We start from the raw sequence: 13212 nt of genomic DNA, 5'->3' as shown, positions 1-13212 counted from the left end.
TGCCTGTTGCAATTCATACAACAGAATTGCCCCCAGATTTTACACTGAGAATACAAATTGTGATAAGATCAACATCATTTCGCTTCAAATGTTTCTTGTGACATATTTGTTTGATGTACTGTGAGATTTTTCTACTGTTGAATATGTACCTTGAATCAATGAGAAAACAGAGAGAGAAAACAGAGCAGTTCAGGGCATTGGTGTCATGCTGTAGGCCACCACAACCGGTCTGGCTGGATGTTAAGTGTAGATAGCAGAGAATGCCCCACCATGCATTCGTTGCCCCACTCTGATAAAGGTTGTGAGACACTGGCTTGAGGTGATGGACTTTTTTTGCTAGCCTGCTGAATGTCATCCTTTGTTGTTATCTTAGTAGCTTGGCGCTCAATATTATCATGCTAGCCTGCTTAAATGCGAAGACATTATCTCAGTGTCTGGAACATTAATTTGCATGTCCTTACAATCATGTTAAATAATATCACATAGATTTCCTGCATTATTTTTACAAATAAATAATGGTGTTTGGATTGAAAAATATAAATTACAGCAAAAAGGTAAAGTGAAACTGTAGTTTATTTAAAAAAAAAAAAAATGGCAGTAAGGAACCAAATCAGACTGGGCAGAACACATTTGAATGTGTGTTGCTCTTTGAGACATCATACACACAACATTGCATTTCTTGAGAACACTTAATCACCAGAGGAAAAATGTAAAATCACATTTAAAGCTGTGAAGGCACTTTTTTCAAGTGCTTTTCTCCACACTTTGAGTCATCTGAGAGGCTGCTTATACATTTAGATTTCCACTTGGTTCAGTAAGTTAACTGTTTTAATGATAGCATGTCTGTATATGATCTCAGTTACTAACTATTTGGAGGGCTAGAGAGGTTTCTATTATTTTCTATTCCAATTATTTTTGTACTTTGCTTCATTGCTTTGACCATTTCGCCCAAGATGGGATAACTGTAGCAATTAGAAAGGGGGGGGGGGGGGGGGTGCTCGCTTTGCTGGACCGCGGTTGACGGCTTCTTTCTTTGGTGGTGGTCCTTATGCATGCCAGATCCGTTGCACCAGCATCTACTGAAACTCAACAGAAGTAGCCTCTCCCTCCCACAGCCCCTTGAATCAGTGGGTGCTGGTGTCTGTGGATCTCACTTTGCTTTATCTATCCTTCCCTCCTTCCTCTCTTTAGTTTTTCCTCTGGTCACTTGAGATCTCAATTTATTGGAAGTTTGAGGTTTCTGGGGTTGGCATAAGACTCTGGTTTTATAACCACACAGGAGGGGTTTGGTTGGTGCTGGATTTCACTTTGATGGGTTGGATGTACTGGCTTCTATGGATCTCACTCTGCCTCATCGATCATTCCCTCCTTCCTCTCTTTAGTTTTTCCTCTGGTCTCTTGAGATCTCGCTAATTTTTTGGAATTTAGAGGCTTCCGGGGCTGGCGTAAGACTTTGATTTTGTAACCATGGGGAAGGCAGGAAGTGTTTGGTCGGTGCTGGATTTCACTTTGATTTATCTTTCTTTTCTCTTTATTTTTTCTGACCTTTTCTCTGGTCTCCTGACCATTCGAACCTCACGACTCTGGCAAGATTCTGAAGTACCTGGTTAAGGCGAAGAGTAATGGGGTATTTATAAGGTTTTAGGTGAATTAATGAGTATAAATGTATACATATTTGCACGCGCACGCCCGCGCACGCACGCACGCAAACGCACACACGCAAACGCACGCAAATGCACGCACACATACACACACACACACAAAAAAAAAAAGAGCAATGATAAGATTTTGAATCGGTAAGACTACCGAATGAAAAAAAAAAAAAAAAGAAATGTAATAAGTCATATTAGTAACGTTAATTCGAGCTGAGAGCGAGTATAGTTTGAAGAGTTTGACGCTGTCCTTGTTTTCGCTAGGTGTTAGCCTAGTGACTGGAAGTAAAGGTGCTACCTCCAATGATTACATTAATTTTTTAAAAATTAAATTAATTTTTTGAATGTTTATTGGTTTTTGTTGTTCTGTTATCAGGTTTTCGGGTTGAAGACAATGACTGATGATGTTTAAAATAATAATGATGACAACAATAATGACAATAATGACAATGTTTGTGTGAATATTAAGATCTTAAGTTGTATATGGATATGGGTGTTGTTGTTTTTTTCTCTGATTCTGAATGTGGTTGTTTTGTGAACTTGTGGGATCTATGCAATGAATAAAAAGGAAAAGAAAGAAAGAAAAAAAACAATGCTACCTCACACTAAACTCGGAACTGCTACTTTCATGGAGTTTATTGTTTGCATAGAAGCTTAACGTCTTAGCACTTTTGTACATAGGCCTCAGTGTTTGAAAAAGAAACATTGTGACATTTTAATATAAATCTCACTTAAACATTTTAGGTGTGTGTGTTGTCTGTTTAGATGCTGTAAACTATGACCAGAAATGACTCAGGCTGTGTACACATCAACAGTTTGCCCCAGGGCCTCACATTCACGTCAGACTTTTAAATTGAATAAACTGGAGTAAAGTGGAGCAACTCTCTGTTGACTCGGTTTTTAATCTCTTAGTTTCTCATATGCACACACAGCATAGTCAGTATAAAAAAGTAAACTTGTTTATTAGCAAACTGGAGGCCATGCCCTTCTATTTAAACAGGAGGCAATATCATTTATACCTCCAAATGTAGTCGTCAACATTGGTTGTTAAAAAAAACTGAATCCCTCCCTACAATATATATTAGGGGTGTGAATTGCCTAGTACCTGACGATTCGATTCGTATCACGATTCACAGGTCACGATTCGATTCGATACCGATTAATCCCGATACGAATTTATAAGTCGATTGTTGCGATTTTTTTTCATTCAAATTTAGAAAATACTAATCAGTAAGCTTGTAGAGTGTAAGATTTATATGAAAATGTATTATTTATTTATCTGAAATTTCAGTCTTATAGAGGTTGTAATCTGTTTCATGTTTGAACAGCATTAAAATAAAATATTAAGGCTTAATGTTCCGTTCATATAACATTCTTCCATGCTCAAGGTGTGAATCCTAACCCGAAGTCAGACGTTTTGTTGAATATTTTTCCATTAAAAATGGAAGTTTAAAAATCGATTCACACACACACACAAAAAAAAAAAAAAAAAAAAAAAGGCAATGATGATAAGACGTTGAATCGGTAAGACTACCGAACGAACAATTCTGAGCTCTTAAAAAAAAAAAAAAAAAAAAAAAAAATCGATTTTTTTTTATTGAATCGATTCGAGAATCGCGCGATGTAGTATCGCGATATATCGCCGAATCGATTTTTTTAACACCCCTAATATATATATATATATATATTTTTATCAGAATTATGCAAAAAGAACATAGCTTCCATTCATTTGGGGGCTGTAATCTTTGGAGCAGCTGGCAAATGAATGTTGATTAGTAAGAATTGAAGTGAGTGTTGAAGGAATCCATATCCAGCAATTTATTCATTCACACACCTTAAAACTGCTCAAGGTGAAGAAGGTCTCACATGCACGTGATGTGAATGCTTAGGTGGCATCATTGGTGTTGCTGGATCAATGGTTGCCAAGGCAACCTATAGCACCTCCCAGCTTCTGCGTGTGTTTCAGCTTTTTCTGCATACACTCATATGAATGGTTCCATGAAGTGTCCTAAATCACAGGCTGTGTTGTTCATATCAGTAAAACTTCCCCTTTTTTTTCAAATTATATTTACAATGACCTATTGTAGCGAGGAGGTGACAGAAAGCCTTTCAAGTGAATTTATTCCTTCAGAGACATGGACACAACTGAATGGTGTCCAGAAAAAAAAAGAAAAGATGAGAAAGGGTAGAGACTTATTCTGACTAGTTTCTTTTACCTCAACAGTTGGCCACGGCCAGAGTGAAGGAGACAGAATGAACATAAAGGACTTTCAGGTGTACATCCGAGACACGCTGCAGCACATCGACCTGATGAAGTCTCGCCATCCCGGCCTACCTGTCTTCATTGTGGGCCATTCAATGGTAGGAGGCATGCAAACAATATTATAACAATTATAAAGAGGAAAAACATGTGGGTGAGTCTACTGTAGCCTGGATATTAACTGCTTTTAGTTCAGGGATGGGCAATCTCGGTCCTCAGCCCTGCAAGTTTTGCAGGTTTCCCTCTTCCAACACAAGCTGTTTCCAATCAATGGGATCGTTATCAGTCTAATGCAGAGCTTGCTGAGCGGATCATATATCAGCTGTGTTGGAGAATGGCAACATCCAAAACCTGCAGGGCTGCGGCCCTCGAGGACTTGCCCATCCCCATTTTAGTTTGTCTTTTATGTTATAGTATAATTGGCTTTAGTCATTTCTGTGGGTTTTTTCATTGTTGATTGTATTAAATGGAAAAATCGGGTGATTACTCTAGCTATGACCAGCTCTGCAGAATGCAACAAATCCACAAGGAACAATATGTCAATATATGCTTGGTTAATAACTGACACAACACGCTCAACAATAGTGTGCACAAGTCTTACCAATAGTCATCTTTAGAATTTTTTCCCTAATTAGTCCTGGCTCTCATCAGTAATTAGTTAATAACCCAAACTCATTGGAATAAGTTGAAAATAATAACAGTAATCAAAATAAACAGAATGTACACCAAGTGAGTTTACAGATTTTCATTTACTTTACTTCCCTTTTATTCTGCTGAAGGCGCACTGACCCCGTGTTTAGCAAAGTCCTATCCATTTCATAGTTGCTGTGTTTTTACAAGCCTCATTTTACAGCTTCCCAGTGTTGTGACTCTGTATCCTGTTGCTATTAGATTTGGCTGCTGCTGGTCTGTTTGTATGGATTTCTTTTCATCAGTGGCCAGTATGACGCACAAGGGAGGATAAAATGAAGAACCACATGTGGATATGACAGAATGTTTGCGGAGATGCTGCTGATATGATGGCATTCTTTAGAGACCACACGGCGTCACCATATCTGATGCTTTTTTGTTGCAGCTTGCTCTGGTTCCGCCTCAAAGTGCTGGTATTTGAATCAGTAGTGGTTGCATTTTACAGTACATAATAAGTGGAAATGAACAAAACTACTGCTTTAATTACGCCTGATGACAGTTACAATGATACATGTAATAGCGAGTGTAATAGAGAGAGAGATGATCAAAAAAGGCCCTCGTAAAAGTGAGCCCTCACTGGACACAAAATATATTTGTGGAGCAGTCTGGCAGGAGCATCAGTTCCCACAAAATCCTCCCCCTAATTCTGCATTTTTACACGTGATCGCAGCAATCAACATTTTAGTAATTGTGTGATTCCCCAAACGTTTGTGTTGATTTGTATGCAAGCAGACCTGCGAGTGTCTTTTGAAAGTGAGATTTTCTGGTGGGAACTACTTAGTGGCTCTTTTCAGCAAGTAAGACTGTCACTGGCCAAACTCTGTTGAATATTCATACAAGTGACAAAGAGTGCTCACATAAACAAAGTTGCAGCCAATTAGTCTCCAGAAGAGAAGGATGGATTCACAGGCACACAATAATTACTCTTATGTATACAGCCTCCTTAAAAGGTATTGGAACAGAAATATCAATTCCTTTGTTTTGTTGCATACTGAAGACATTTGGAGGTAAAATGCAGGCTTCCCCCCCCTTTTTGGGATAATTTTTTTCTACATACTTTGGCTTTCCATCACTTTGGTAGAGGTTAATCTTGGTGTCATCAGTCCATCGAACATTGTTCCAAAACTTTTGTGGCTCATCTCTGTACTTCTTTGCAAAATCCAATCTGGCCTACCGACTCTTTTTTTTTTTCTGGCGAGTGGTTTGCCATTTGAGTCTTCTTCGAGCAGTGATTTTGATACTTCCACCCCTGCCCCTGTGTATAGGTTAGCAGTGATGAATTTGTCTTTGGGTGTGTCTTCACACCTCTCACAATGTTTCTGTCATCACCTCCTGTTGATGCCCTTGGCTGACCTGTTCGATGTCTGTTGCTCAGTACCAAGTACTTTTTCAGAACATTCTAAATGTTTAGTGGAACCTCGGAGTTGGGACCTTTACAAATCGGACTTCGACCAAAAAATCTAAAAAATCTCTTCATGTTTTCTTTAATAGCAAATGCAGTTTTCACTGGTGAAATCCAAAGCCAAACGCAAGAAGCACTATGTAATGTTTAAGCAATCAATTTACACCTGAGCAACTCGAATCAGTCACACGTTACAATACTTTTGCTCACTTGAATAGTGGGAGGGTTCAAATAAAAGGTACTCTGTCTTGAGTCGTTTGACATCTATTGATGTAAACAACATGTAATAAAAGCTGGAATTCTGAACTGTTGTCTCCTATTTACCTTTTTATTAGTGCTGTGAAATGATTAAAATTTTGAATCTGATTAATCACACTTTTTAATTTTGATGAATCACGATTAATCAGCTAAATTACTTGCGTATTCGCGTAATATAGAATAAATAAAAAATACCGTAATATTTTGACATTAACACATTTTATTATCTGAATCTCATTTGCAAACATTGATTTAAATGCATTTACGCAATTGCATGCATGCGTGTATTGCTCAAAACGTAACAGCATCATATCAATTGGTTGCAATTCAGCAATTATTAATTAATTAAATGCAAATTACTTTTGTTTTATCTAAAGTCCCGTCGGGGTGTTTTTTAAAGCGAAATTTACCACCGAGCACACCAACTGGATCACCCCGCTAATTTAGGAACAACAGGCGTAGCCTTCAATGTAACCATCCGCGGTTACGTTTAAGGCTCACGTGCGGTCCAAAAAAATAGTGCGATTAATACGTGATTAATGCAACATTTTTCTGTGATTAATGCAACATTTTTCTGTGATTAATTAATCTATTAACGCTTTAACTTTGAGAGCCTTACTTTTTTATCTGAAACTCAAACAATATACAGGACAACAAAAACAAATGAATTCACCTTGCTACCCTGTATATGTACATGCATGCGTGCATTTCTTTGTTGGTGGGGCTATTTGCGCCTGTGATATTTGCTTATGGGTGGTGAAACCACATTTGTATCAAATACTGGGGCTTATGGTTGTAACACAACTGTCATCACTGTATCTCAGCGTGGGTGCGAAGGTGTGGCCTTGCTGTGTCCTCTCCCTTTACATTTCTCCAATTGTCTCTAGAGCAACACTACAAAAAACAAAAAAACAAAAAAAACAGCAGGATGGATATTCACGCCCACCCAAACAAAAGCCTGATTGTTTTATGGTCTTGTTGGCCTCTTGAGTAGTTTTCCCAGAGCTCTTCTCCTCAGAACCTCTCACCTACTTTGCTTCCCACTCCTATTAGAAGACAGACAATCCTTCCTTACTGTCTGTCACAGTGGAAGCTCTCAGTGTCTCCCCCTCAATGAATCTAAGTCTTTGTTCCATTTTTAACTCCTTAAATGTTTTACGCTCACATCTATACTCTTATGTTTATATATATTTAAAACTCAATTCAATGTTTTAGGCTTTAAAAAATATTAAATTGTACTATGGCAGAAAAGATTAATTACCAGTAGACTAATAAATGGATCTAATATCATATTGGGGAGGGGGAGAGCATGTAAAACATGGAATTCATATACCACTTTTCCACTGCACAGTACTCACTTACTTACTAGGTGCCTCAGTTATGGTGGTGAGCTTTCCACCTCTGAATAGTAGTGTGGGAAACTGCAAGACGCAGGCCGCATTGAACCCTTCAGTTGGCATGACATTGACAAAACAACAAAGGAGGAGCACCACGGTCTTTACTTCTCAGCATGTGACTTATGACCACATGAGAGGTGACTGAGGGCAACGAGAAATATGAGTGCTGCTGCGAAGTGGAGACTGTGGAGTATAATACTGCAGCACTCTTAGCCAAGGCACAGCAACTAAGTAGCACTAGAAAGATTTCCTCCATGAAACTTCGATCAAACCCTCCATTCATTGTGTCCTTAAAGCGATACACCACTTATTAATCATTTTCCAGTATTGGGTTAGGCATTGTGTACGAAGAATAAAAGTGCAAATATCTCTGGCATCTTATTCCCTGAATTTTTTTTCAACCGATTAACTATCCGAAATCGAACGCACCGTGACGGACGCCATGTTCCTGGTCACGTGATTGTGATGACGTATTCTGTGCGTAACCGGAAGCCGTTTTCGCTCATTTCAATGGGAATTTGCGGACATAATATGCAAGAAAAAGACGTCTTCAATACCAAATACCGCGCCAATTCTGTTCAGAGTAGTCCTCAACACGTCCAGTTTCATGTCATTCCATGTGGGGGTGGGGCGTGGCCGTGGGGGGTGGCCGCCATGAACCAAAGCGTGCTTAGCACACGACATGATGTTTACTGTCCACTTCGACTCGCCGGTGGGTGGATCTGCCAGTTTTATCTGGCTTTCGGTGTCCTCCGTGGCTGGACTGCTTTTGAAGAAATGCTTCTTTGATGTAAGGTGTAATTCCACCTTTGATGTCCACCCTGGGACGCGATAATTCCTCTTGAGTGTCTGTGCTGTCATTCATTGCATGCGTTCAATGTGTATTTTACGCACGCGTTTCGTCACGATGATCATGTGACTGTTCAAAATGCCCAATACAGTACTTAATGCAAAAATGTTCATAAAAAGTGCTATAAAACCATAATTGTTAACATAAATTGGAATTTTTTTCAGGGAAGAGTTGAAATTTCACAAGTCTTGTGTTCCTTTAATTGATAAAAAAAAAAAAAAGGTTCATAATCATAATTGCCTATATTATATTAAACTACAATTGAATTGAACTGCAAGCTATGATTCCAAAACACTATGATTTTGAACTCTCCTTAAAGAGGCCCTGCCCTGTTGGCCGTCCACTGATAAAAGGTGCAGCGGTTTGATAGTCATTGAAAACTGATGCTGCATTGAAGGAAGTTGGGAAGTCGGATGTATCACTTGAAATAACTACCGGTAAATAGATAAATATGTTTAGAATGTATAAGCGGTCACGAAGATGGATGGACGGCCTAATTTGTTCCCGGTGGGCCTGGAAGCGCCTTCGTTGCATGACATCAGCCGCCCATTGGTGTATGAATGTGTGTGTGATTGATTGTAATGTGGACTTTACAGATGGACGCTGTAGCTAAAGTGCTGTAGGCCTAAGTGTACTACTTATTCACCATTTTACAACCGTACACATGCACATGAGCAAATATATTTGCAACCAAGGCTAAACTGAGTTTCACCCTTCCATATTACCGGTACACTCACTCGAGAGTGAGAGCACAAAAAGCGCAAATAAGGGAGTTTTTCAATAAATTGCCGAAGAACAATTCCACAGACAAGATGGTGATTATCAGCAATGTATTAATATTAGCAATACGAAATGAATTGAATTCGTCATAACCGATATTTTCTGCACTTGAATCATAGGCACAAGCAGCTAATGCTTCGGCCAAGTTGTGTTTTTGTCATGTATTCGTATTCTCAAATGTTTTATTGACGCAGCAAAGATTAAATGAATCTGCTTGACCAACTAACCAAACACTCATGATATGGAAGAAGCTCAAATTGTACATGACCCTTCCCCACCTCTATAGGCACACTGACCTAACACCCACCCACCCCTGTGCCTGCCCCACTCACTTCCATAGTGTCTCCCAGGACTAAATGACACACAATCCTCATCCCCCATGTCTATGGATTTTAAATGAGCACCTCCCCCACAACAAGGTTGATGAAGGCCAAGCCCTAGCCTGTCAGCAATCAGATGAAAAGAGGTTGCGTCCAAACAAAAATGTAAATAATGTACACTTTTCATTTGGTAAAATTATCAGTATATTTCAGCCAAATCAGACAGTCGCTCTTATCTCAGTTGCATCCACGCGTTTTGTGGTATTGGCATAATTGGACCTACAAATGATGACCACCTACATAATCTAATGATATATAATACAAGTGCCCTTGCCTGACTACTGTCACTGTCTTCCTAAATAAATTAATCTGCTCCACACAGGGCGGCGCAATATCCATCCTCACAGCCTGCGAGAGGCCTACTGATTTCACTGGAGTGGTTCTGATTGGTCCCATGGTTCAGATGAACCCAGATTCAGCCACACCATTCAAGGTACATTTTATTCCATGCTGCTACTTTTACCTTCTTCTTCACTGAACTCTTTTCTTATTGTAGTTAAGTTGTGGTAGGATTTGATTCAGATTGTTTTTATGAACCTAGTTTTATAGGATTGTTGTTTATAGGATTGATATTCCTGTTCAAAAAATTTTTTTATAACGTCTGACACGATATCCACTGGTTAGACATCAGCAAATGTTCCCTTTTAAGATCACTGCCAGTCCCACTTTTGGATGCTTTTTAATTTAGCTATTTTTATTCTTTTTGCTATAGAACACTCCAGATTTTGAGGGTAGGGCTAGTAATGGTCAGAGGAATGACATTTTGGAAGATTTTTTACCAGTAAGATTATTGTATTTGTGACTATGTAAAAAACCTGAGTCAGTGCCTACCTGATAAGTAAACAGAAATAGCCAAGTTCTAAAATGATACCACTTATCAATAGACAGCAATTTCCAGAATTTTATACTTTGTCAGGGAGAGCAAGAACCCAACTGATTTTGGACATTTTGCGTCATGCTCAAGGTCACTGGGGCTAAAATGTCATTTCTGTATGTACCGTATACCGTACATGTACTACATGCAAAATAGAAACAATTTTCTGAATTGTTAATCAATATTGTTTTTTTGTTGTTGCTGCTACTGCTGCTGTAACTAATATCGGTTATGTTTTAAACATTATGCATAGCTGGTGTTACTGGTGCTAGCAAACTACTTTTGGCAGACTACGATTTGGGCAGATGATGTGAAAAAATAGCCACAAACAGGTCAACTCGGGTTCCAAAACATGTTCTTCTGTTCTGTATGCTGTCCTCATTTTACGTGGACGTGGTCAAGTCATATTGAAAATACATTAAAGGCTTTGTTTGTGTCTTTGTTTATTCGCCGTCTACAGGTTTTCCTGGCCAAGGTTTTGAACCACATGCTGCCAAACTTTACTCTGGGCTCCATTGAGTCCAAATGGGTCTCACGGGACAAGAAGCAGGTGAACAATAGATTTGACAGATCTCATGGGGAATCATTACGTGAAAGTGTGCATGTTTGTAGTATGGTGTGTGGGCGTGCATGCGTGTGTGTGAATGTTATGTGTGAAATGCATATTATAACTCATCTTATTTGTGATGTTTTTTTTTCCTTTGTACCTGTATCAGGGATAATGTTTTTACAGCTTTTATGTATCTTAACGCACATGGTTTATCCCTATTGGTTTCATAGGTATCAATATAGGGCTGATACCTGGTCTTATTTCAGGTACTTGTGATATGATCAGGAATTAGAAATGAGAAGAATAGAAAATTGCCATTAATTTTGTGCTATGATAAGGAAAATTGCTATTTTTGGATTCAGGTCTTTCTTTAAAATAAACTGTCATTTTTTATTTTATTTTTTGAAGACATTTTATGTATTAAAAGTATTAGTTGGACTCAATACTTGGCATCAGTATACTCATACTGGTATTGGTCTAAACAAAAAAAGTGGTATGGAACATTCCTAATTATTTTTGTCCCGGCTTTGTATGTCCAAACCATGAGCTGACCCCATTAGGGAAAAGTTTTCAAAGCAATCAGTTCAATAGAGTTACTGATGCAAAAGTTCCAAATGCTGTTTATTGTGATCCAAACACATTCCAAAAAGCATTCACAATTTTAAAATGATACATCAAATAAATATGCGAACATGTGTGGGTGGGTGTGGCTAGGAAAGGGACTATATACGTGTGTGTGTGTGTGTGTATGTTTTTAAAAATATATGAATATATATATAAAACTAAATATATAACCATGGCTATTGTCTGTAGTAAACATATCCTGCTTCCACGGTCGACGTCTTTTAAACACACCTGACACGCGTACGTCAGTGAACAATTCATGGGCCAGCAATATCATTAGCAGCACATAGGGGGAGTAATCATTCCTAATACAGTCTTCCCTCGCTATAACGCGGTTCACTTTTCGCGGTCTCGCTGTATCGCAGATTTTTTTTTTTAAGTGCAATTTTGCATATTTTTTTACAGTAATATACCCATTTTATAAAAATTTATGAAGTTTTGAACATGGTCAATGTTTGAACAAGAGAGAAATGTGAGAACATGTAAATGCCTCAATGAGAAAAGTGTATAAATTGTGCGGTCGGGGATTTTTGAGCCTTAAAACATTTATAAGAGTTGTAAAACATAAAGCTAACTACTTCGCGGATTTCATTTATTGCGGGTATTTTTTGGAACCTAACCCCAGCGGAAAACGAGGGAACACTGTAATCCAAATCATGCTACTGTACTCTTTCGAAAATATATGTATACAAATCAGTTTTTAACCTAAACTATCAACACATAGTCAAAGAAAAAACATTTCAAAAAGCAATGTGACTACTACAATTTTATTTGGCTAATCTGCTGAGTTCATTAAATGCAAATAGCAGCAGAATTCAAGAATAATTTGGGTCTTCTTAGGTTAACTAGTTTTTCAATAATAAGATGAAATCTTATTCATTCATCTTTTCATGAAATGTAATGTCAATTATACTATCAACCCAGTTTATCTGGATTCCATAAGGAAGTCTTAAAATAGCAAACAAAATGTTTCTGGGGTCTTGACTGAGTTGTTGAACTTTTCACTTCACACTTCATGCAATCTTCACAGCAGTGGAACATGTGGCCTCACAGGAGCTTCTGTTCAGCTGAGCACATATATGGGAGGGATATGGGCAGATGCGTGACTATCGGGTGTAGGGTGGAACAAAAAGTCTGTGTGTCCTCTGTTGTTTAAGTGCAATTTTAAAGGATTGTAAATACTTCTGTATCCTAGCGACTTGTTCTTTGTTTTCTTAAAGGACTCCTCCCTGCTCACACAATAGATGTTAACCATGATAAAACAATGTTGTTTGTGTGTGTCATAACAAGCCTACAAAACAAGAAAAACAGCAGCCTAGAGTTGATCCTTTGATCCATGCTGAACTGAGGTCTTGCTTAATGTGGTGACATCAGGTATCGCAAAGAAGGGAGGCTGCCAAAAGGCCTAGATGAGCAATATAATAAAGGATCGTGAGAAATTTCTGGTTAGCACTCGTCATGTCTGAGACGTGACAACAATTGCCCATATTCATTA

At 38.4% G+C, this 13212-nt stretch overlaps 1 protein-coding gene across 4 annotated transcripts in view; it reads left to right on the top strand.

Moving 5' to 3' along the window:
- Positions 1–13212, top strand: part of mgll (monoglyceride lipase) — a 39161-nt gene that overhangs the window by 20272 nt on the left and 5677 nt on the right. For all 4 annotated transcript variants that reach the window (XM_077514817.1, XM_077514815.1, XM_077514819.1 and 1 more), the window contains 3 exons: positions 3877–4013; positions 9992–10102; positions 11004–11093. In XM_077514817.1, coding sequence (XP_077370943.1) covers positions 3877–4013; positions 9992–10102; positions 11004–11093 — 338 coding nt within the window. The remainder of the gene's footprint in view (positions 1–3876; positions 4014–9991; positions 10103–11003; positions 11094–13212) is intronic.

This window comes from Festucalex cinctus, chromosome 2, assembly GCF_051991245.1.
Source record: "Festucalex cinctus isolate MCC-2025b chromosome 2, RoL_Fcin_1.0, whole genome shotgun sequence".
Taxonomy (NCBI): Eukaryota; Metazoa; Chordata; class Actinopteri; order Syngnathiformes; family Syngnathidae; genus Festucalex; species Festucalex cinctus.
The sequence above is the reverse complement of the archived record's forward strand: the minus strand, read 5'-3'. Positions and strand labels throughout refer to the sequence as shown.